The following is a 27,039-nucleotide window of genomic DNA, read 5'->3' as shown; positions in this document are numbered from 1 at the left end:
TCTCTCACCATGATTATGAAGGATAGAGCAAAAATCTGGAGCTGCTGTGTGCTGCCAGGGAAGTCAGGACTGGAAGTAAAAGAGTGTTTGGTGGCCAAGCAGGTCAAGTATTATTCTTAGATCAGTCTGACATTCAACATGTCTCTGCTGCTCGGGTGTCCTCTTCCTCATCCTCATCCTCATCCAGTCTTTGCTGCCAAATGTCCCGTTACATTTTCAAAAAGTCCCCGCGGTTATAAGCGGTGTGCTAACGTAGATATTGATGCTTTTTACCGTAGAAGGTGAGGTAGCCGAAGAGCGCCGACATCATGTACATGACCAGCATGGCCAGGATGGACAGGTTGGACACGTTCTGCATCTTCTTCCTGCTGCGACTGCACACAGGAGGGGAGGACATGTTGATGTGGAGGCTGTCAGGAAGGAAGGAAGGAAGGCAGGAAGGCACACCTACTCTTTCAGCTCGCTGTAGATGGGCAACACCTCGGGGTGGCACACGAAGGCAAAGGCCAGGATGGGCACCGTGTACGCCGTCTGGAGGACAAGTACAACATCAGTCCTCTGGTCTACATATAGAACATCATTCCTGTAGAACATCATTCCTGTGGTCTACATGTAGAACATAATTCCTGTGGTCTACATGATTCTTGTGGTCTACATGTACAACATGATTCTTGTGGTCTACATGTAGAACATCATTCCTGTGATCTACATGATTCTTGTGGTCTACATGTACAACATGATTCTTGTGGTCTACATGTAGAACATCATTCCTGTAGAACATCATTCCTGTGGTCTACATGATTCTTGTGGTCTACATGTACAACATGATTCTTGTGGTCTACATGTAGAACATCATTCCTGTAGAACATCATTCCTGTGGTCTACATGATTCTTGTGGTCTACATGTAGAACATCGTTCCTGTGGTCTACATGTAGAACATCATTCCTGTGGTCTACATGTACGACATGATTCTTGTGGTCTACATGTAGAACATCATTCCTGTGGTCTACATGTAGAACATCATTCCTGTGGTCTACATGTAGAACATCATTCCTGTGGTCTACATGTAGAACATCGTTACTGTGGTCTACATCTTCACACCGAGTAGCACCTCAAATATAGTTTGCTTGGCTGGTGTAAGCGGAGTTCAACAAAACTTCATGCGACTTCAATTTCAGCATCTTTGGTGAAGAGAATCATATTTAACCCGCAACTATTCGTAAATTCCAGGCTGTAAGCCACTCATTTTCCCCTACGCTTTGAACCCTGCGGCTTATAAAACGGTGTGGCTAAGTTATGGATTTTATTTTAATTAGTTAGTTGGAAAATAATGTTTTTGTTCTAAAATGTAGTGGGTGCGGCTTGTATATGGAAAATAATAATTTTATTCTAAAATGTAGTTATATATGGAAAATGTATTTTTTCTAAAATGTAGTGGGTGTGGCTGATATATGGAAAATAATGTTTTTATTCTAAAATGTAGTTACATATGGAAAATAATGTTTTTATTCTAAAATGTAGTTATATATGGAAAATAATGTTTTTATTCTAAGATGTAGTTATATATGGAAAAAAAATGTTTATTCTAAAATGTAGTTATATATGGAAAAAAAATGTTTTTATTCTAAGATGTAGTTGTATATGGAAAAAAAATGTTTATTCTAAAATGTAGTTATATATGGAAAATAATGTTTTTATTCTAAGATGTAGTTATATATGGAAAAAAAATGTTTATTCTAAAATGTAGTTATATATGGAAAATAATGTTTTTATTCTAAGATGTAGTTGTATATGGAAAATAATGTTTTTATTCTAAAATGTAGTTATATATGGAAAATAATGTTTTTATTCTAAAATGTAGTTGTATATGGAAAATAATGTTTTTATTCTAAAATGTAGTTATATATGGAAAATAATGTTTTTATTCTAAAATGTAGTTATATATGGAAAAAAAAGTTTTTATTCTAAAATGTAGTTATATATGGAAAAATAAGTTTTTATTCTAAAATGTAGTTATATATGGAAAATAATGTTTTTATTCTAAAATGTAGTTATATATGGAAAATAATGTTTTTATTCTAAGATGTAGTTGTATATGGAAAATGATGTTTTTATTCTAAAATGTAGTTATATATGGAAAATAATGTTTTTATTCTAAAATGTAGTTATATATGGAAAATAATGTTTTATTCTAAAATGTAGTTATATACGGAAAATAATGTTTTTATTCTAAAATGTAGTTATATATGGAAAATAATGTTTTTATTCTAAAATGTAGTTATATATGGAAAATAATGTTTTTATTCTAAAATGTAGTTATATATGGAAAATAATGTTTTTATTCTAAAATGTAGTTATATATGGAAAATAATGTTTTTATTCTAAAATGTAGTTATATATGGAAAAAAAAGTTTTTATTCTAAAATGTAGTGGGTGCGGCTTATATATGGAAAATAATGTTTTTATTCTAAAATGTAGTTATATATGGAAAATAATGTTTTTATTCTAAGATGTAGTTGTATATGGAAAATAATGTTTTTATTTTAAGATGTAGTTATATATTGAAAAAAAAATGCTTTTATTCTAAAATGTAGTTATATATGGAAAATAATGTTTTTTTTTCTAAGATGTAGTTGTATATGGAAAATAATGTTTTTATTCTAAGATGTAGTTGTATATGGAAAATAATGTTTTTATTCTAAAATGTTGTTATATATGGAAAAAAACGTTTTTATTCTAAAATGAGTGGGTGTGGCTTATATATGGAAAATAATGTTTTTATTCTAAAATGTAGTTATATATGGAAAATAATGTTTTTATTCTAAGATGTAGTTGTATATGGAAAACAATGTTTTTATTCTAAAATGTAGTTATATATGGAAAATAATGTTTTTATTCTAAAATGTAGTTGTATATGGAAAATAATGTTTTTATTCTAAAATGTAGTTATATATGGAAAATAATGTTTTTATTCTAAAATGTAGTTATATATGGAAAAAAAAGTTTTTATTCTAAAATGTAGTTATATATGGAAAAAAAAGGTTTTATTCTAAAATGTAGTTATATATGGAAAAAAAAGTTTTTATTCTAAAATGTAGTTATATATGGAAAATAATGTTTTTATTCTAAAATGTAGTTATATATGGAAAATAATGTTTTTATTCTAAGATGTAGTTGTATATGGAAAATAATGTTTTTATTTTAAGATGTAGTTATATATTGAAAAAAAATGTTTTTATTCTAAAATGTAGTTATATATGGAAAATGTTTTTTTTTCTAAGATGTAGTTGTATATGGAAAATGTTTTTATTCTAAGATGTAGTTGTATATGGAAAATAATGTTTTTATTCTAAAATGTTGTTATATATGGAAAAAAACGTTTTTATTCTAAAATGAGTGGGTGTGGCTTATATATGGAAAATAATGTTTTTATTCTAAAATGTAGTTATATATGGAAAATAATGTTTTTATTCTAAGATGTAGTTATATATGGAAAATAATGTTTTTATTCTAAAATGTAGTTGTATATGGAAAATAATGTTTTTATTCTAAAATGTAGTTATATATGGAAAATAATGTTTTTATTCTAAGATGTAGTTGTATATGGAAAATAATGTTTTTATTTTAAGATGTAGTTATATATTGAAAAAAAATGTTTTTATTCTAAAATGTAGTTATATATGGAAAATAATGTTTTTTTTCCTAAGATGTAGTTGTATATGGAAAATAATGTTTTTATTCTAAGATGTAGTTGTATATGGAAAATAATGTTTTTATTCTAAAATGTTGTTATATATGGAAAAAAACGTTTTTATTCTAAAATGAGTGGGTGTGGCTTATATATGGAAAATAATGTTTTTATTCTAAAATGTAGTTATATATGGAAAATAATGTTTTTATTCTAAAATGTAGTTATACATGGAAAATAATGTTTTTATTCTAAAATGTAGTTGTATATGGAAAATAATGTTTTTATTCTAAAATGTAGTTATATATGGAAAATAATGTTTTTATTCTAAAATGTAGTTATATATGGAAAAAAAAGTTTTTATTCTAAAATGTAGTTATATATGGAAAATAATGTTTTTATTCTAAGATGTAGTTGTATATGGAAAATAATGTTTTTATTCTAAAATGTAGTTATATATGGAAAATAATGTTTTTATTCTAAAATGTAGTTATATATGGAAAATAATGTTTTTATTCTAAGATGTAGTTATATATGGAAAATAATGTTTTTATTCTAAAATGTAGTTATATATGGAAAATAATGTTTTTATTCTAAAATGTAGTTATATATGGAAAATAATGTTTTTATTCTAAAATGTTGTTATGTATGGAAAAAAATGTTTTTATTCTAAAATGTAGTGGGTGTGGCTTATATATGGAAAATAATGTTTTTATTCTAAAATGTAGTTATACATGGAAAATAATGTTTTTATTCTAAGATGTAGTGAGTGCGGCTTATATATGGAAAATAATGTTTTTATTGTAAAATGTAGTTATATATGGAAAATAATGTTTTTATTCTAAGATGTAGTTGTATATGGAAAATAATGTTTTTATTCTAAAATGTAGTTATATATGGAAAAAAATGTTTTTATTCTAAAATGTAGTGGGTGTGGCTTATATATGGAAAATAATGTTTTTTTTCTAAAATGTAGTTATATGGAAAATAATGTTTTTATTCTAAAATGTAGTTGTATATGGAAAATAATGTTTTTATTCTAAAATGTAGTTATGTATGGAAAAAAATGTTTTTATTCTAAAATGTAGTGAGTGCGGCTTATATAGGAAAAATAATGTTTTTATTCTAAAATGTAGCTATATATGGAAAATAATGTTTTTATTCTAAGATGTAGTTGTATATGGAAAATAATGTTTTTATTCTAAAATGTAGTTATATATGGAAAATAATGTTTTTATTCTAAAATGTAGTTATATATGGAAAATAATGTTTTTATTCTAAAATGTAGTTATATATGGAAAATAATGTTTTTATTCTAAGATGTAGTTGTATATGGAAAATAATGTTTTTATTCTAAAATGTAGTTATATATGGAAAATAATGTTTTTATTCTAAAATGTAGTTATATATGGAAAATAATGTTTTTATTCTAAGATGTAGTTATATATGGAAAATAATGTTTTTATTCTAAAATGTAGTTATATATGGAAAATAATGTTTTTATTCTAAAATGTAGTGGGTGTGGCTTATATGCCGGTGCGCTTTATAGTCCGGAAAATAGGATATGTGCTTTTAAAATAATTTTTTGACTTGTCCAATTCTGCCGTTTTTGTAAGATTGCAACTTTTTTGTCTAAATATTATACCTTTATTCTACGAATATTTCTACTTTTTTTTTATTAATTCTGTTTTTGGAATACACGGAGGATCAATAAAAAAAACTACTGGCCCCTGCGCCGCACCTTATACACCCTGGCCTGGGACTAGACTTACCTGGGAGTTGAAGACAAAGTACTTGGGCGTGCAGGCGTCCTCGTCCTCGGGGTGCGGCTCAAAGTGGACACTGGTGGAGGCGTGGGCGGCGTGGGTGACGGCCGGGGAGACGTCGGCTCGCGAGAAGTCCATCTGCGCTGAGCGGTTGTGCGCGGCGTAGGCGCCCGGCATATGTGAGGCGTTCATGCTGAGGTTGGCGGCGGGCGAGTCCAGGAAGGGGAGCGGGCACGGCAGCTGGGTTTTCTTGTAGATCAACTAGGAAACACCACAGTCTTGACGTTAGCTCTACCACATAGTCCCACTATAACACGTTCATTAGCAACGTTAGCCGTGGCTGTAGACAACTTCCTTTGACATTGCTTCAATGGTGTGGCAATCCAATCTTTTACGGATTGTCACACCTTCAAGCAAAGGATTTTATTACTGGACATAAAAAACGTTGTTTTTAAAGTATTTAAAAATAATGTAATTCTTAATCATAAACAAACAAAATATTTTATATTTTTATGTATAATTGTTATAATTATTATTATTATTCTTGTGTAGTATTATTTAAAAAATAATGTTATTCTTAATAATAAATACAAACAAACTATTTAATATTTTCATGTACACTTTGCATAAATATTATTGTGTACTATTATTACAAATAATGTCATTTTTAATAATAAACAAACAAAATATTTTCATGTATAATAGTTATAATTACTATTGTGTAGTATTATTTAAAAATACTAATGTTATTCTTAATGATAAATATAAACAAAATATTTAATATTTTCATGTACACTTTTTTATGAATATTATTATTGTGTACTATTATTACAAATAATGTCATTCTTAATCATAAACAAACAAAATATTTTATATTTTCATGTATAATTGTTATAATAATAATTATTATTGTGTAGTATTATTTAAAAAAAATAATGTTATTCTTAATAATAAATATAAACAAACTATTTAATATTTTCATGTACACTTTGTATAAATATTATTGTGTACTATTATTACAAATAATGTCATTCTTAATCATAAACAAACAAAATATTTTACATTTTCATGTACAATTGTTATAATTATTATTATTATTGTGTAGTATTATTTAAAAAACAATGTTATTCTTGATAATAAATATGAACCAAATATTTAATATTTTCATGTACACTTTTTTATAAATATTATTGTGTAGTATTATTACAAATAATGTCATTCTTAATCATAAACAAACAAAAATATTTTTTATTTTCATGTATAATTGTAGTAATTATTATTATTGTGTAGTATTATTTAAAAAATAATGTTATTCTTAATAATAAATATAAACAAAGTATTTAATATTTTCATGTACACTTTGTATAAATATTATTGTGTACTATTATTACAAATAATGTCATTCTTAATCATAAACAAACAAAATATTTTACATTTTCATGTATAATTGTTATAATTATTATTATTATTGTGTAGTATTATTAAAAAAATAATGTAATTCTTAATAATAAATATGAACCAAATATTTAATATTTTCATGTACACTTTTTTATAAATATTATTGTGTAGTATTATTACAAATAATGTCATTCTTAATCATAAACAAACAAAAATATTTTTTATTTTCATGTACAATTGTAGTAATTATTATTATTATTGTGTAGTATTATTTAAAAAATAATGTTATTCTTAATAATAAATATAAACAACATATTTAATATTTTCATGTACACTTTTTTATAAATATTATTGTGTACTATTATTACAAATAATGTCATTCTTAATCATAAACAAACAAAATATTTTACATTTTCATGTATAATTGCTATAATTATTATTGTTATTGTGTAGTATTATTAAAACAATAATGTTATTCTTAATAATAAATATGAACAAAATATTTAATATTTTCATGTACACTTTTTTATAAATATTATTGTGTACTATTATTACAAATAATGTCATTCTTAATCATAAACAAACAAAATATTTTATATTTTCATGTATGATGGTTATAACTATTATTATTAAGTAATATTAAAATTAATGTAATTCTTAATAATAAACAATATATTTTATATTTTCAAGTACAATTGTTATAAATGTTATGAATATTATTTTAATTGTGTACTATTTTTAAAAAATAATGTTATTCTTAATAAGAGACATGATTGATGTTATGATTTATTGATTATGAGGAAGATGACTCACAACTCCCAGGAAGAAGACCATGCAGGACAGAGAAAAGCCGCTGGTGTAGCCCAAGTAACCTGCACCAGACAAAACGTGTTAAGAAAAAGGAAAAGTCAATGCCGCTTTTTTGCTGACTCGGCACTCGGTGGTGTCATTTGATCCGCTCTTCCAGAATATGGCTCACACGTTGGACCCACGTCCAAAAAATTGGCGGATAAAAGACACCGCTTCAGAAATAGTTTGAATCTAATACGAGGAAAGTAATTTCGCCGTGGCACGCCTTAGACTGATGCTCGCCAGCGCTAACTCAGTCGTGGCGTTACGTTACTTATGGCCGACTGCAAACAGCTGCGAGGATGTGTCACGGATCTTGTCTCCTTCACTGAACGCTTGTAAACCCACCTTGACAATTATAACTGTCCACCTCCTTACAGTTTTCTAATCAATCACAATTATCAAGCAGCCAAAATGTGCCATCATTGAGAGTGTTTTGCATTTTCCCCATCATGCATTGTAGTGCATTTTTATTTATAATCAATAATTATTAAGTAATAAAATACAATAATAATACAAATGTGATATAATAATGACAATGGGCCTGCTATCTGTGCCCTCAACCTCTGGACTGTGGGTCGATTGCAGCCGGCATACTTCTAAGATGGCGCCAAGTATCAAAATCCATGATTTTTTAGCTTTAAACATACAAAATTAGCTAAAAAACTAGCATAAAACGTTCGCATGCTAATATAAGCGATGTTAGCATACTTCTAAGATGGTGCCAAGTATCCAAATCCATGATTTTTAGCTTTAAACATACAAAATAAGCTTAAAAAACTAGCATAAAACGTTTGCATGCTAATATAAGCAATTTTAGCATACTTCTAAGATGGCGCCATGTATCCAAATCCATGATTTTTAACTTTGAAAATACAAAATGAGGTTAAAAAACTAGCATAAAACATTAGCATGCTAATATAAGAGATGTTAGCATACTTCTAAGATGGCGCCAAGTATCCAAATCCATGATTTTTAGCTTTAAACATACAAAATTAGGTTTAAAAACTAGCATAAAACATTAGCATGCTAATATAAGAGATGTTAGCATACTTCTAAGATGGCGCCAAGTATCCAAATCCATGATTTTTAGCTTTAAACATACAAAATTAGGTTAAAAAACTAGCATAAAACATTAGCATGCTAATATAAGAGATGTTAGCATACTTCTAAGATGGCGCCATGTATCCAAATCCATGATTTTTAACTTTAAACATACAAAATGAGGTTAAAAAACTAGCATAAAACATTAGCATGCTAATATAAGAGATGTTAGCATACTTCTAAGATGGCGCCAAGTATCCAAATCCATGATTTTTAGCTTTAAACATACAAAATTAGGTTTAAAAACTAGCATAAAACATTAGCATGCTAATATAAGAGATGTTAGCATACTTCTAAGATGGCGCCAAGTATCCAAATCCATGATTTTTAGCTTTAAACATACAAAATTAGGTTAAAAAACTAGCATAAAACATTAGCATGCTAATATAAGAGATGTTAGCATACTTCAAAGATGGCGCCAAGTATCCAAATCCATGATTTTTAGCTTTAAACATACAAAATTAGCTAAAAAACTAGCATAAAACGTTCGCATGCTAATATAAGCGATGTTAGCATACTTCTAAGATGGCGCCAAGTTTCCAAATCCATGATTTTTAGCTTTAAACATACAAAATTAGCTTAAAAAACTAGCATAAAACGTTTGCATGCTAATATAAGCAATGTTAGCATACTTCTAAGATGGCGCCAAGTATCCAAATCCATGATTTTTAGCTTTGAACATACAAAATTAGGTTAAAAAACTAGCATAAAACATTAGCATGCTAATATAAGAGATGTTAGCATACTTCTAAGATGGCGCCAAGTATCCAAATCCATGATTTTTAGCTTTAAACATACAAAATTAGGTTAAAAAACTAGCATAAAACATTAGCATGCTAATATAAGAGATGTTAGCATACTTCTAAGATGGCGCCAAGTTTCCAAATCCATGATTTTTAGCTTTAAACATACAAAATTAGCTTAAAAAACTAGCATAAAACGTTTGCATGCTAATATAAGCAATGTTAGCATACTTCTAAGATGGCGCCAAGTATCCAAATCCATGATTTTTAGCTTTGAACATACAAAATTAGGTTAAAAAACTAGCATAAAACATTAGCATGCTAATATAAGAGATGTTAGCATACTTCTAAGATGGTGCCAAGTATCCAAATCCATGATTTTTAGCTTTAAACATACAAAATTAGGTTAAAAAACTAGCATAAAACATTAGCATGCTAATATAAGAGATGTTAGCATACTTCTAAGATGGCGCCAAGTATCCAAATCCATGATTTTTAGGTTCAAACATACAAAATTAGCTAAAAAAAACTAGTATAAAATTATAACAGATGTTAGCATACTTCTAAGATGGCGCCAAGTAATCAAATCCATGATTTTTAGGTTTAAACATACACAATTAGCTAAAAAAAACCTAGTATAAAATTATAACAGATGTTAGCATACTTCTAAGATGGCGCCAAGTAATCAAATCCATGATTTTTAGGTTCAAACATACAAAAGTAGCTAAAAACAACTAGCATAAAACATTAGCATGCTAATATAAGAGACGTTAACATCTAAAATGGCGGCAAGTATCCAAATCCATGATTTTTAGGTTTAAACTTACAAAATTTGCTAAAAAACTAGCATAAAACGTTCGCATGCTAATATAGGCAATGTTAGCATACTTCTAAGATGGCGCCAACTATCCAAAACCATGATTTTTAGCTTTAAACATACAAAATTAGCTAGAAAAAACTGTCATAAAACTTTTGCATGCTAGCGTCTTATGCTAGCTCTTTAGCGAGTAGAAGACGTTAACATACTCCCAAGATGGTGCCTACTATCAAAAATCATTATTTGTAGGTTTAAACATACAACATTAAGTACAAAGCTATCATAAAACGTCAGCATGTTGGCATACTCCCAAGATGATGGTAGGACAACAAATAGGAAACGAGACTTACCCAGATTTTTAAGTAGCGACAAGGGGAGAATGATCCCCATGGACACAAAAATCACCAGGTAGTTTCCATTAAGGTACCATTCTCTGCAACACCACAATGTAGCCATTAGAACATACCTCCTGGATATTGCATCATCATTACAACACACCAACCCCAAAAGCAGTGAAGTCGTCACTTTGTGTAAATGGTAAAAGTGAAGCCGGCGGCGTTTCTGGGTGTTGTTGATAAATGACTTCGGCTTTGCATAGTAGAGTTTTAACTTGCACTTACAGATGTAACGACCAACTGTAGTTACTGACAGTGGTTTTCTGAAGTGTTCCTGAGTCCATGTGGTGATATCCTTTACACACTGATGTCACTTTTTGACGCAGTACCGCCTGAGGGTAACAAGGTGCGTAATATCATGGCTTACGTGCAGGGATTTCTTCAGATTCTCTGAACCTTTTGATGATATTACGGACCGTAGATGGTGAAATCCCTAAATTCCTTGCAATAGCTGGTTGAGAAATGTTGTTCTTAAACTGTTCAACAATTTGCTCAGGCATTTGTTGACAAAGTGGTGACCCTCGCCCCCATCCTTGTTTGTGAATGACTGAGCATTTCATGGAAGCTGCTTTTATACCCAATCATGGCACCCACCTGTTCCCAATTAGCCTGTTCACCTGTGGGATGTTCCAAACAAGTCGTTGATGAGCACTCCTCAACTTTCTCAGTCTTTTTTGCCACTTGTGCCAGCTTTTCTTGAAACACGTCGCAGGCATCAAATTCCAAATGAGCTAATATTTGCACAAAATAACATTTTCCAGTGTGAACATGAAATATCTTGTCTTTGCAGTCTATTCAATTGAATATAAGTTGGAAAGGATTTGCAAATTAAGTAAATTGAAGTGAATTATATTTATATAGCGCTTTTCTCTAGTGACTCAGAGCGCTTTTTTTTTTTTTTTTTTTTTTTTTTACAGAGTGAAATCATTGTATTCTGTTTTTATTTACCATTTTCACAACATGACAACTTCACTGCTTTTGTTTCTTCTTCTTCTTTAGAACATACATCCAGAATATTGCATCATCATTACAACATACATCCAGAAATATTGCATCATCATCATTTCACTCACCCGGTAATTTCTTCCAAGCCCAAAAAGGCTCGGATGACTTCCGGCAGCTCGTACTTGACGATGAAGAGGTAGCTGGACATGGCTGCGGACATTTGTTTTTTTTTAATGGAGCCACAAAAGTCAAACTCAATTATTTTGCATTCCTGTGTATTAAAAAAGCCGCGTCTTACCTCCAATATTTTGCATTATTATGGATCCAAAGGCTGCTATTTTCCCAGGCCAGCCGAACGCTCGTTCTCCCAGTTTTTCATAGATGAGAGACCCTGCCAGGACACACGTGTGTTCTATGTCATAGTTTCTGTGATTACCTTAAGCTGTTTGTTTACATGCTTGTTTTATTTCTCTTTGCTATTTGGGCTTATTGGACTCTAATTAGAATAAAAACTAAGAATCATCTTTTGATATGATGTACTTAGTCCATAAGTACACAAACGTGTACTTCATGTTTAGTGACATGCTAATTCTTATTTTTACACTTTTCCCCCCCAAATTCCATTGTATGTTATACTCTTCTGACACCACCAGATGGCAGTATAAGTGTCCACATAAGAGGCCATGAGACCCCAATTCAGTAGTGTACACAGTTTTGGAAATAAGAGCTAAAAGGTGCTGTCCACGCATGTGGCCACTAAGCCTTTAGAGCAGGGGTCTCAAACATGCGGGCCAATTGCGGCCCGTGAGACATTATTTTGCGGCCCCTACCTTAATATGAAAGTTTAATGTTAGTGCGGCCCGCGAGTTTTAAATGAATGGCGCTTGACAGCGTTGTGTGCTGAGCTGAAGGAATCTACCAATCACGGTGTGGTAAAGGCTCTCACAATATCGAGGGTGTGCCGTGATGGCACTGCCTTTAGTGTCCTCTAGAACAGACCTGGGCATTCTGCGGCCCGCGGGCCACATCCGGCCCTTTGTGCGTCCCTGTCCGGCCCGCGTGAGGCCAATCATAAATTACAAAATACATTTTAAAAAGTATCTATGTCGAGTGTGCAATACAACGGTGCTGCTTTTGTTTTGAAAAGCGTTATTTGTATTACTTCCGTGTGGACGTATGCGCGTGCGTGATAGTGAGTGAATGTGAACAGCAGCAATCACAAATTACAAAATAAAGTTGAAAAAACATCTATGTCGTGCCCGCAATACAACTGTGCTGCTTTTATTTTGAAAAGTGTTATTTATGGGCGTATGTTCGTGTGTAACCTGTGAGTGAAGGTGCACAGCGACAAGTGATGCACGGTTTACACCCGAGACGCTAAAAAGAGAAAAGTTGATGACGAATGGCGTGTTTCCAACAAGACATGGACTGCCAAGCAACGTTCCCTCTAAGGTGCGCGCCTGCGCAATTGCGCACTGCTCAAGCGTCCGCTGCGCACAGCAAATATATGCCGCGCACCAAATCAAATCCCATCTGAATTCTAAACAAAATAAACACATTTATTTTGTGTAATTTTGCAATGCAACTTTGAGTGACAGTGACAACAAGCGGCCCTAACGGTGTTCGTCAACACCGTTCAATTGAACACCGTTCAATTATTGTAACGTCTATCGAGATGCTTCGAGGCCAGGAATTATATCGATCACTTTATTGAGCAAAACTGTTTATATTCGGCCATAACCACACCAAAAACATGAGTAAAACACTTCTATCTGGAAAAACTAGTCATTTTCTGCCGTACAAACCAGGCCAAAACCAACTTGTCATCTGTCACCAACACGCATAGCACTAAACCAATGGTGCGTTTATGGCCACACAAAAAGTCGGACAACTCAAACACCACACAAAGTTACACTATGACTCCTCAGTCATACGTGTGCTTATTTTACTGTCATTTATTATTAATGTTAATTTATTTATATTAATCATGGAATGCTGTTACTAGAGAAAGTTACAGGAATGCACACTTTATCCTATGCTTACATTTCATTGTGCAACATGAGGATGTTTAAGGGGAACTAAATGTGATCTCTGAAAGGGGTACAAATGATTTCCAAAGCAGTGCTTTTGGTATAAAGTTAAGTTAGGTTAAATGAAAGTATTATTATCAATATTAATTATTATTATTATTATTGTTATTATTATTATTATTTATCTTACGGTATATATCAAAAATAATATTGAGCAAAATTTAATTGAAATATTGTTGATGTGGCCCTCCAGCAGTGCTCGGGTTGCTCATGCGGCCCCCGGTAAAAATTAATTGCCCACCCCTGCTCTAGAAAGTGTCACCGCATCATCTTTTTCTCCATACTAACAGCATGCCGGCCCAGACACATGTTGTATGAGGCCGCTGCAGACACACGCAAGTTGTTGCAAGACATACTTGAGGAACCTACATGTCACACCGAGGGTGGTCATATTTTATTTTATTTATTTTTAACACAGTTACAAATATGCGCCACACTGTGAACCCACACCAAACAAGAGTGACAAACACATTTCGGGAGAACATCCGCACCGTAACACAACATAAACACAACAGAACAAATACCCAGAATCCTTTGCAGCCCTAACTCTTCCGGGCTACAAAAACACCCCCGCTACCCCCAACCCCGCCCACCTCAACCCCCCACGCTCCCACACACACACCTCAACCCCCCCCAACCAAATCTCCCGAATTCGGAGGTCTCAAGGTTGGCAAGTATGCATTGACGTCACTTGCGTGATGCAAGCAGAGAAACATTTTGCCGCTTTTCCACGACACCCGCACACGCTCTTCCTCCCTGCCTCCCTCACTCGCCCGCCTGCTCACTCCCGCCCTCGTTGTAAACAGTCCGGGCGGGGAAGACGAGCGGTCCGGTAGCTTCCAAAGCACTCCGCCGAAGGAGCGAGCGACAATACAAAAGTGTGGTGCACTGGACCCCAGCGCTGATACTCCGACAGAGAGTCGCTGGGCGAATCGGACGTGTAGCACGCTAGTGGTGATGTTAGCCCGTTCGGGGCTAATTGTGCTACCGTAACTGTAAACTCCACGGCGAGCCGCCCCCCTCCCCCTCCCGTTGGCTCCAGACAGAGACGATTTTTGATGCAATATTTCTTTGTTGAGCACAGGGGCACCCCGACGTGTCTTATTTCATTTTATTTGTATTTATCTCCTTCATTGATGTGCATCTTTGATCGATAGACAATTAAGATTAAAGTTAAAGTACCAATGATTGTCACACACACACTAGATGTGGTGAAATGTGTTTTATACCTCAATTATTCAATTATAAATTTACACACCAATGCCTGAGAAGGAGCAGGATGAAGAAAAATCTTATATTTTTCTGCCCCCTTCAACATAATACGTAGTCTTACTTAATGATATCATATAAACCAACAATTACATCCAAATATAACGAAGAAAAAAAAAACAACCACAAGAAGTGCAACACTTCATGATGTACAAACTAAACAAAAAAAACAAAAGAAGTAATATACACCTCACGGGATGATACAAAACAAATACAAAACCAGGCAAAAAATAAGTAAACTAATAAATATAAAGCAAAATGTAAACACTTATGGCTGTCCATATGATCTTATTGTTCTGTCTTTATATATTTTTCAATTGGAATATATTTTTACAATCTTTTATCTCATTGTAAAGACAATACCATAGTTGAACCCCCACCACTGATATACACTTTTGTTTTAAAGTTGTCCTTGAATACTGACGTTGGAAATGACCTTTTCTTCTATGCTCTTCATTCTCACAAGTGATGACAAACACTTTTTGTAAATTTGCTGGTAATGTTTTGCTTTTAGCCTTAAACATGACACATCATGTCTGTAACTTTACTAGCTCCTGTAATTTCAATAAACCCGAATTAATAAATAATATGTTAGTGTGTTCTAAGTAATCTACTTTATGAATAATCCTTATAGCTCTTTTCTGTAGTTGATACAGAGAAAGTTGCGGTGCACAAGGAATACAATTTGAAATGTCATTATACAACTAGACATGCTGAGGAGGATGCAAAATACCAGGGAGATGAGAGATTGAACCGGGTTGCAAATTTTAAAACCAGTCTACTGAGGCAACACCATTCAAAGAAGGTGAATTCATTAAAAAGTGCATGTTAGATTTTTTTTAAAGAAATCTCGCGGCCCAGCCTCACCCAGTTTCTGCATCCAGTGGCCCCCAGGTAAATTGAGTTTGAGACCCCTGCTTTAGAGCATGGGTGTCAAACTCTGGCCCTTTGCCCTTGAGGCAATATCAAATTAAAGGCCTACTGAAAGCCACTACTAGCGACCACGCAGTCTGATAGTTTATATATCAATGATGAAATCTTAACATTGCAACACATGCCAATACGGCCGGGTTAACTTATAAAGTGCAATTTTAAACTTCCCAGGAAACTTCCGCTTGAAAACGTCGCGGTATGATCTGATATGATATGTTCTCCTCAATTTTTTTCGACTCTTTGTGAGGATAATTCTGCAGCCTCTGTATGTTTGAATACTGAAGAGTTGGTTTCTGGTTTCAACTCTATTTGTCTGCAAACACCGGACACGATCGCTCCTTTCAAGTGCCGCCGCTCTAAAGCCACGCCTCAGCCCTGGTTGAATGACGTCACTCGGGCTGCCAGGCGCAAGTGTAGAATGGCAGAGAGAAAATGGAAAAAAGACAGGCTGCATGTGTCCTTTGCCATTTTTAAAGAAAGCTTGTTATCCTTTCAGATGACTGTAAAGGCAGAGATGAATATATATCTATCTCAGATTATATCTTCTAACTATAACAACCCCAGAGTTCTGTTTAAAACTATTAACACTGTCATTGATGCTCCCAAATCTGTTGGTTTTGATGCCTCTTTTGAATTCTGTGAAAATTGTCTCCATTTTTTCACTGACAAAATTGTGTCAACTAGAGCCAGTTGATCTCAGCCTTCATATGACCCTTCTGTTCCTCTGAATTTCTCTTCTGTTTTCCATCAGTTTGAGCCGGTGTCCTTTTCTTTTTTAAATGACACAGTTAGTCATATGAAGCCCTCTGGTTCTCCTGCAGACTCCCTCCCACCTCGCCTGTTTAAGGAGGTACTTGCTACTCTTGGATCAAGTGTCCTTAACATTCTCAATAGTAGCCTCTCTTCTGGAATAGTTCCAGTAGAGTTTAAACATGCAGTGGTACGACCTCTACTTAAAAAACCAAGCCTCGACCCCTCTCTCCTCTCTAACCTTAGACCTATCTCTAATCTTCCATACATTTCTAAAATATTAGAGAAGGTTGTCTACAGTCAATTGTTGCCCTTCTTAGAGGATAATGGTATCACTGAGTTGTTCCAGTCCGGTTTTAAAGCCCTCCACAGCACAGAGTCAGCGCTTCTAAAAGTTTTTAACGATATCCTCCTGTCAACTGATTCTGGTAAATATGTTGTCTTGGTGCTTTTAGATCTGTCTGCTGCTTTCGACACCGTCGACCACGCCACCTTAATCACTCGTCTTGAGAACTGTGTGGGCATTAAGGGCGCCGCCCTCAACTGGTTCCGGTCGTACTTAACCGACAGGAGTTTTTGTGTAAAAATAGACAGTTTTATGTCTTCCACAGCTCCTTTACCACATGGGGTTCCCCAGGGCTCAATCCTTGCCCCAATCTTATTTGCGCTTTACCTTCTCCCCCTTGGTTCTATTTTTAGGAAGTACGATATTGCATTTCATTTTTATGCCGATGATTGCCAGATTTATAATAACACGGTTCAACGTCTTATTGACTGCCTGCACGACATCAAAGCCTGGCTTTCAGCTAACTTCCTGAGCCTAAATGAAGACAAAACAGAAGTTATGTTGTTCGGTCCAAGTCGCTCCCCCAACGTTGACCTCGGCACTCTGACCCCATATCTCAGCGACTGTGTCACAAACCTGGGGGTAAAGTTCGACTCAGATTTTAAATTCGAAAAACAAATCAGCAGCGTCGTACAAAAAAGCTTTTATCAATTACGCCAAATAGCGAAAGCGAAACCGCTTCTATCAGGACATGATCTCGAGAAATTAATCCACGCCTTTATCTCGACTCGTTTAGACTACTGCAATGCCCTGTATGTAGGCATTAGCCAGGCCTCCCTCGCCCGCCTGCAGCTCGTGCAGAACTCTGCTGCTCGTCTGCTAACACAGACCCGCAGACGTGAGCACATCACCCCTATATTAGCATCCCTTCACTGGCTCCCTGTGCGTTACAGAATCAATTTTAAACTCCTTTTATTTGTTTTTAAATGTCTAAACAACCTCGCGCCAACATATCTCTCCGACCTCCTTCAGCCTTACTGCCCCACCCGATCCCTAAGATCAGCCGATCAGCTGCTACTGACGGTCCCTGACACAAGGCTGAAGCTTAGAGGTGACAGAGCTTTCGCTGCTGCTGCTCCCAAGCTCTGGAACGACCTACCTCTTAGTGTTAGACAAGCCTCCTCTCTTCCTGTTTTTAAATCTCTCTTAAAAACATACTTTTATTCCATGGCTTTTAACACTGAGTGATATCCATCCTGCAATGGCGCCCCATAATACACCTGCTGTGAACCTCTTTTTATATTTTATTTATTTATTTTTTATCGTGTTCTGTTTGTGTTGTGTTGTGTTTGCTCGGTTCTCGTATTATTTTTAACCTGCCCATTGTACAGCACTTTGGCTACCCCTGTGGTAAATTTTAAATGTGCTTTATAAATAAAGTTGATTTGATTTGATTTGATGATGACGTATGGGCGTGACGTCACGAGGTCAAGGGAAGTGTTTGGACCCAATTCAAATACCTCTGTTTTCTTCGACAAAATTCCACAGTACTCTGGACATCTGTGTTGGTGAATCTTTTGCAATTTGTTTAATGGACAATGGAGACTGCAAAGAAGAAAGTTGTAGGTGCGATCGGTGGAGCGGCGGACTACAGCAACACCAACACCAGGAGGTTGTGTTGTGTTTTGAGCAGGATAGCAGACGCACTACAGTGAGTAAGCCCGCCGCCGCATCTAAGTTAGCTTCTGTTTTTTTAGCTTCGCCAAGCTGAATATTATTAATCGTGTATTTACATGTTCATGGTTTAATAGTATTTTTGATCTTCTGTCTATCCATCCAGTCAGGGTTTTTTTTAATTTAGTTTCTATCTGCATTTGAGACTGCTATGCTATCACGTTGGCTACGTTGCTAGGTTAGCTTCTATTTTTTTTAGCTTCGAAAAGCTGAATATTATTAATTGTGTATTTACATGTTGATGGTTTAATAGTATTTTTGATCTTCTGTCTATCCATCCAGTCAGGGTTTTTTTTAATTTAGTTTCTATCTGCATTTGAGACTGCTATGCTATCACGTTGGCTACGTAGCTAGGTTAGCTTCTATTTTTTTAGCTTCGAAAAGCTGAATATTATTAGTCGTGTATTTACATGTTCATGGTTTAATAGTATTTTTGATCTTCTGTCTATCCATCCAGTCAGGGTTTTTTTAAATTTAGTTTCTATCTGCATTTGAGACTGCTATGCTATCATGTTGGCTACGTGGCTAGGTTAGCTTCTATTTTTTTAGCTTCGAAAAGCTAAATATTATTAATCGTGTATTTACATGTTCATGGTTTAATAGTATTTTTGATCTTCTGTCTATCCATCCAGTCAGGTTTTTTTTTAATTTAGTTTCTATCTGCATTTGAGACTGCTATGCTATCACGTTGGCTACGTTGCTAGGTTAGCTTCTATTTTTTTAGCTTCGAAAAGCTGAATATTATTAATTGTGTATTTACATGTTCATGGTTTAATAGTATTTTTGATCTTCTGTCTATCCATCAAGTCAGGGTTTTTTTAAATTTAGTTTCTATCTGCATTTGAGACTGCTATGCTATCATGTTGGCTACGTAGCTAGGTTAGCTTCTATTTTTTTAGCTTCGAAAAGCTGAATATTTTTAATCGTGTATTTACATGTTCATGGTTTAATAGTATTTTTGATCTTCTGTCTATCCATCCAGTCAGGTTTTTTTTAAATTTAGTTTCTATCTGCATTTGAGACTGCTATGCTATCACGTTGGCTACGTAGCTAGGTTAGCTTCTATTTTTTTAGCTTCGAAAAGCTGAATATTATTAATCGTGTATTTACATGTTCATGGTTTAATAGTATTTTTGATCTTCTGTCTATCCATCCAGTCAGGTTTTTTTTTTATTTAGTTTCTATCTGCATTTGAGACTGCTATGCTATCACGTTGGCTACGTGGCTAGGTTAGCTTCTATTTTTTTTAGCTTCGAAAAGCTGAATATTATTAATCGTGTATTTACATGTTCATGGTTTAATAGTATTTTTGATCTTCTGTCTATCCATCAAGTCAGGGTTTTTTTAAATTTAGTTTCTATCTGCATTTGAGACTGCTATGCTATCATGTTGGCTACGTAGCTAGGTTAGCTTCTATTTTTTTAGCTTCGAAAAGCTGAATATTATTAATCGTGTATTTACATGTTCATGGTTTAATAGTATTTTTGATCTTCTGTCTATCCATCCAGTCAGGGTTTTTTTTAATTTAGTTTCTATCTGCATTTGAGACTGCTATGCTATCACGTTGGCTACGTTGCTAGGTTAGCTTCTATTTTTTTTAGCTTCGAAAAGCTGAATATTATTAATTGTGTATTTACATGTTGATGGTTTAATAGTATTTTTGATCTTCTGTCTATCCATCCAGTCAGGGTTTTTTTTAATTTAGTTTCTATCTGCATTTGAGACTGCTATGCTATCACGTTGGCTACGTAGCTAGGTTAGCTTCTATTTTTTTAGCTTCGAAAAGCTGAATATTATTAGTCGTGTATTTACATGTTCATGGTTTAATAGTATTTTTGATCTTCTGTCTATCCATCCAGTCAGGGTTTTTTTAAATTTAGTTTCTATCTGCATTTGAGACTGCTATGCTATCATGTTGGCTACGTGGCTAGGTTAGCTTCTATTTTTTTAGCTTCGAAAAGCTAAATATTATTAATCGTGTATTTACATGTTCATGGTTTAATAGTATTTTTGATCTTCTGTCTATCCATCCAGTCAGGTTTTTTTTTAATTTAGTTTCTATCTGCATTTGAGACTGCTATGCTATCACGTTGGCTACGTTGCTAGGTTAGCTTCTATTTTTTTAGCTTCGAAAAGCTGAATATTATTAATTGTGTATTTACATGTTCATGGTTTAATAGTATTTTTGATCTTCTGTCTATCCATCAAGTCAGGGTTTTTTTAAATTTAGTTTCTATCTGCATTTGAGACTGCTATGCTATCATGTTGGCTACGTAGCTAGGTTAGCTTCTATTTTTTTTAGCTTCGAAAAGCTGAATATTTTTAATCGTGTATTTACATGTTCATGGTTTAATAGTATTTTTGATCTTCTGTCTATCCATCCAGTCAGGTTTTTTTTAAATTTAGTTTCTATCTGCATTTGAGACTGCTATGCTATCACGTTGGCTACGTAGCTAGGTTAGCTTCTATTTTTTTAGCTTCGAAAAGCTGAATATTATTAATCGTGTATTTACATGTTCATGGTTTAATAGTATTTTTGATCTTCTGTCTATCCATCCAGTCAGGTTTTTTTTTTATTTAGTTTCTATCTGCATTTGAGACTGCTATGCTATCACGTTGGCTACGTGGCTAGGTTAGCTTCTATTTTTTTAGCTTCGAAAAGCTGAATATTATTAATCGTGTATTTACATGTTCATGGTTTAATAGTATTTTTGATCTTCTGTCTATCCATCAAGTCAGGGTTTTTTTAAATTTAGTTTCTATCTGCATTTGAGACTGCTATGCTATCATGTTGGCTACGTAGCTAGGTTAGCTTCTATTTTTTTAGCTTCGAAAAGCTGAATATTATTAATCGTGTATTTACATGTTCATGGTTTAATAGTATTTTTGATCTTCTGTCTATCCATCCAGTCAGGGTTTTTTTAAATTTAGTTTCTATCTGCATTTGAGACTGCTATGCTATCACGTTGGCTACGTTGCTAGGTTAGCTTCTATTTTTTTAGCTTCGCAAAGCTGAATATTATTAATCGTGTATTTACATGTTCATGGTTTAATAGTATTTTTGATCTTCTGTCTATCCATCCAGTCAGGGTTTTTTTAAATTTAGTTTCTATCTGCATTTGAGACTGCTATGCTATCACGTTGGCTACGTAGCTAGGATAGCTTCTGTTTTTTTTAGCTTCGCCAAGCTAAATATTATTAATCGTGTATTTACATGTTCATGGTTTAATAGTATTTTTGATCTTCTGTCTATCCATCCAGTCAGAGTTTTTTTTAATTTAGTTTCTATCTGCATTTGAGACTGCTATGCTATCACGTTGGCTACGTAGCTAGGTTAGCTTCTATTTTTTAGCTTCGAAAAGCTGAATATTATTAATCGTGTATTTACATGTTCATGGTTTAATAGTATTTTTGATCTTCTGTCTATCCATCCAGTCAGGGTTTTTTTAAATTTAGTTTCTATCTGCATTTGAGACTGCTATGCTATCACGTTGGCTACGTAGCTAGGTTAGCTTCTATTTTTTTTACCTTTGAAAAGCTGAATATTATTAATTGTGTATTTACATGTTCATGGTTTAATAGTATTTTTGATCTTCTGTCTATCCATCAAGTCAGGTTTTTTTAAAAATTTAGTTTAGCTTCTATTTTTTTAGCTTCGCAAAGCTGAATATTATTAATCGTGTATTTACATGTTCAGTCACTGTGAATGTCCATTTCGCGTTCTCGACTCTCATTTTCAAGAGGATATAGTATCTGAGGTGGTTTAAAATACAAATCTGTGATCCACAATAGAAAAAGGAGAGAGTGTGGAATCCAATGAGCCAGCTTGTACCTAAGTTACGGTCAGAGCGAAAAAAGATACGTCCTGTACTGCCTCTCAAGTCCTTCACTGTAACGTTCCTCATCTACGAATCTTTCATCCTCGCTCAAATTAATGGGGTAATCGTCACTTTCTCGGTCCGAATCTCTCTCGCTCCATTGTAAACAATGGGGAATTGTGAGGAATACTAGCTCCTGTGACGTCACGCTACTTCCGGTACAGGCAAGGCTTTTTTTATCAGCGAGCAAAAGTTGCGAACTTCATCGTCGATTTTCTCTACTAAATCCTTTCAGCAAAAATATGGCAATATCGCGAAATGATCAAGTATGACACATAGAATGGATCTGCTATTCCCGTTTAAATAAAAAAATTTCATTGCAGTAGGCCTTTAACACTAGAGCTGGCCCGCCGATTATATACAGCGGCGGTGCCGCGGTAACACCGCTAATACTCATACTTGCCAACCCTCCCAGGAGACTCCCAAATTTCAGCGCCTCTCCCGAAAATCGTCACGTCCGCTTTTCATCCAGTCCAACGAGTGCTGGCCCAGTCACATAATATGTGCGGCTTCTTGCACGCACACACAAGTGAATGCAACGCATACTTGGTCAACAGCTATACAGGTCACACTGAGGGTTGCCGTATAAACAACTTTAACACAGTTACAAATATGCGCCACACTGTGAACCCACACCAAACAAGAATGACAAACACATTTCGGGAGAACATCCGCACCGTAACACAACATAAACACAACAGAACAAATACCCAGAACCCCTTGCAGCACTAACTCTTCCAGAACGCTACAAAATACACCCCCGCTACCCACACACAACACGTATAAGGCCATACACACTACTACGGGGCGGTATAGCTCGGTTGGTAGAGTGGCCGTGCCATCAACCTGAGGGTTGCAGGTTCGATTCCCGCTTCCGCCATCCTAGTCACTGCCGTTGTGTCCTTGGGCAAGACACTTTACCCACCTGCTCTCAGTGCCACCCACACTGGTTTAAATGTAACTTAGATATTGGGTTTTCACTATGTAAAGCGCTTTGAGTCACTAGAGAAAAGCGCTATATAAATATAATTCACTTCACTTCACTACTACCAAGGAATAATGAACAACAAATCAATGATTAAAGTGACAGGCTTGAAATCTGACAATACCATGTTTGTGGACAAGGAGACTACAGCCATTGGAGCACATTCAGTCTCTTAATGAACTAGCGCTAACACAATCCAGTGAAAAGATTCAACAGAGTTAACAAGCACAGCTGTGCTAATGCTGCTCTGTCTGTCCCGCTCTCTGACGTCGCACGTCACTTGGCAGCAGGCACCGCCTTTTAAAAAGCACGCGCTCTCACACTCTGCTTTCATGAAACGTCGTTCAACTGCATATGCCAGATTATTTCAAATTTGTAAGGAATTACATTTATCAGAGAGTCATTTTGTTCATAATTCAATTACTTTTTGGGTGAAAGTAACGTGTAACTACAATGAACTACTTTAGAAATAGTCATTTTCCTGACACTGGTGGTGAGACGAAATACCAACCTCCTTCTTTAGCCGTCATGAGAAGCAGATGTACGGAATACAAGGAGAGGACGGCAACACCGATAAGGAGGAGTCTAGAAAGAAAAGGAAGGAAAGGGTTAAATGAGCAGGAATTGTAGCGATGCAGTATGGCCGCCATTAGGACTTGTGGAGGAGATTCCGGCCAAAATGTTGAAAGAGCCATATTGGAACAAAAATGCAACAAACAAATCTGTCTGGAGCCGAAAAAAATCAAAAGTCTTATATAAGTGTTATAATGAAGACAACACATGATGTAAGTGTCTATATTAGCTATATTAGCCTACTATCAAAATGACTTTAAAAGTCTTATATAAATGTTATAATGAAGACAACACATGATGTAAGTGTCTATATTAGCTATATTAGCCTACTATCAAAATGACTTTAAAAGTCTTATATAAGTGTTATAATGAAGACAACACATGATGTAAGTGTCTATATTAGCCTACTATCAAAATGACTTTAAAAGTCTTACATAAGTGTTATAATGAAGACAACACATGATGTGTCTATATTAGCCTACTATCAAAATGACTTTAAAAGTCTTATATAAGTGTTATAATGAAGACAACACATGATGTGTCTATATTAGCCTACTATCAAAATGACTTTAAAAGTCTTATATAAGTGTTATAATGAAGACAACACATGATGTGTCTATATTAGCCTACTATCAAAATTACTTTAAAAGTCTTATATAAGTGTTATAATGAAGACAACACATGATGTAAGTGTCTATATTAGCCTACTATCAAAATGACTTTAAAAGTCTTATATAAGTGTTATAATGAAGACAACACATGATGTACGTGTCTATATTAGCCTACTATCAAAATGACTTTAAAAGTCTTATATAAGTGTTATAATGAAGACAACACATGATGTGTCTATATTAGCCTACTATCAAAATGACTTTAAAAGTCTTATATAAGTGTTATAATGAAGACAACACATGATGTGTCTATATTAGCCTACTATCAAAATGACTTTAAAAGTCTTATATAAGTGTTATAATGAAGGCAACAAATGATGTAAGTGTCTGTATTAATTATATTAGCCTACTATCAAAATTAACTCCTGGAAATGACTGTCTTAGAATGACCAAAGGTATAGATGTGTGTGTCCAAGTTAAAGGAAACGTCTTCTTCTAATAGATTTATTACAATCTTTGCAAGCTGGGTAATGTTTGCTGTGGTCTGGAACAACATGGCCCACACACAACTATCGGAAATGTAGCAAGTATAATTAAATACACGGAGGACATAAGTAAAGGAAATTAAATGAGCTCAAATATAGCTACAGACATAATGATGCAATATGTACATACAGCTAGCCTAAATAGCATGTTGGCATGCAGTGACCAAATATGCCTGATTAGCACTCCACACAAGTCAACAACATCAACAAAGCTCACCTCTGTGCATTCACGCACAGCATAAAACGTTTGGTGGACAAAAACGAGACAAAGAAGCAGTGGCCTAAAACAGGTCTTTCCGTGGCAGCGTCGGAAAAAGTTAGTGGTTAGAGTGTCCGCCCTGAGATGGGTAGGTCGTGAGTTCAAACCCCGGCCGAGTCATACCAAAGACTATAAAAATGGGAGCCATTACCTCCCTGCTTGGCACTCAGCATCAAGGGGTTGGAATTGGGGGTTAAATCACCAAAAATGTTTCCCGGGCGTGGCCACCGCTGCTGCCCACTGCTCCCCTCACCTCCCAGGGGGTGAACAAGGGGATGGGTCAAATGCAGAGGACACATTTCACCACACCTAGTGTGTGTGTGACAATCATTGGTACTTTAACTTTAACATGTAAACAGACTACGGCGAGTTCAAGGACCGCCAAAATTAGTAGGACAAAACAGCGTTCGGCTAAATACTCTCATCAAGCATGTTTAATGTATGTTTAATATACACTGTGGCATTTCTAACAATTAGGAAGGTTTGTGTCATGTTGTCCTCCTACAGAAACCATATTAAAACAAAATATATATTTTTTCACTGATCTTTTTACATTTTTGGAACTAAACACTACAGCCGTGGGTCTGGGGTGGCAGAGGGGTGTGGCCATGGACGCAGAGTGTGCATGTGGGCGTATCAAAAGTAGCGAGTGGGCGGTGGTGTTTTATAGGCGGGCGTTGTGCAGGGACACCTACGTGAAGAGGACGATGCCGGTGTTGGCCATGGCGTAGGAGAGGCCCAGGATGCCGCTGCCCATGATGGCGTTGCTCAAGTTGAAGACGGACATGCCAAAGGAGGTGTGTCCCGGATGCTGATGGCATAGAGAAGATGGCGAATGAGAGGAATGACACTTTTATTATTCCACTCCTGAATGGAAACTGGAAAACCTGCTCAGTGGCCTAGTGGTTAGAGCAGGGGTCACCAACGCGGTGCCCGCGGGCACCAGGTAGCCCGTAAGGACCAGATGAGTAGCCCGCTGGCCTGTTCTAAAAATAGCTCAAATAGCAGCACTTACCAGTGAGCTGCCTCTATTTTTCAAATTTTATTTATTTACTAGCAAGCTGTTCTCGCTTTGCCCGACATTTTTAATTCTAAGAGAGACAAAACTCAAATAGAATACGAAAATCCAAGAAAATATTTTAAAGGCTTGGTCTTCACTTGTTTAAATAAATTCATTATTTTTTTTACTTTGCTTCTTATAACTTTCAGAATGACAATTTTAGAGAAAAAATACAACCTTAAAAATGATTTTAGGATTTTTAAACACATATACCTTTTTTACCTTTTAAATTCCTTCCTCTTCTTTCCTGACAATTTAAATCAATGTTCAAGTAAATGTATTGTTTTTTATTGTAAAGAATAATAAATAAATTTTAACTTAATTCTTCATTTTAGCTTCTGTTTTTTCGACGAAGAATAT

The 27,039-nt window shown here is 34.5% G+C and overlaps 1 protein-coding gene across 2 annotated transcripts in view; it reads right to left on the bottom strand.

Moving 5' to 3' along the window:
* LOC133662366 (sodium-coupled neutral amino acid transporter 4-like) overlaps nucleotides 1–27,039 on the bottom strand; it is a 140,175-nt gene that overhangs the window by 32,211 nt on the left and 80,925 nt on the right. For both annotated transcript variants that reach the window (XM_062066298.1, XM_062066297.1), the window contains exons 4-12: nucleotides 26,315–26,430; nucleotides 24,143–24,216; nucleotides 12,005–12,097; nucleotides 11,835–11,916; nucleotides 10,717–10,799; nucleotides 7,667–7,725; nucleotides 5,462–5,716; nucleotides 452–531; nucleotides 274–374 (exon numbers count right to left, since the gene is read on the bottom strand). In XM_062066298.1, coding sequence (XP_061922282.1) covers nucleotides 274–374; nucleotides 452–531; nucleotides 5,462–5,716; nucleotides 7,667–7,725; nucleotides 10,717–10,799; nucleotides 11,835–11,916; nucleotides 12,005–12,097; nucleotides 24,143–24,216; nucleotides 26,315–26,430 — 943 coding nt within the window. The remainder of the gene's footprint in view (nucleotides 1–273; nucleotides 375–451; nucleotides 532–5,461; nucleotides 5,717–7,666; nucleotides 7,726–10,716; nucleotides 10,800–11,834; nucleotides 11,917–12,004; nucleotides 12,098–24,142; nucleotides 24,217–26,314; nucleotides 26,431–27,039) is intronic.

This window comes from Entelurus aequoreus, linkage group LG12 (assembly GCF_033978785.1).
Source record: "Entelurus aequoreus isolate RoL-2023_Sb linkage group LG12, RoL_Eaeq_v1.1, whole genome shotgun sequence".
Taxonomy (NCBI): domain Eukaryota; kingdom Metazoa; phylum Chordata; class Actinopteri; order Syngnathiformes; family Syngnathidae; genus Entelurus; species Entelurus aequoreus.
The sequence above is the reverse complement of the archived record's forward strand: the minus strand, read 5'-3'. Positions and strand labels throughout refer to the sequence as shown.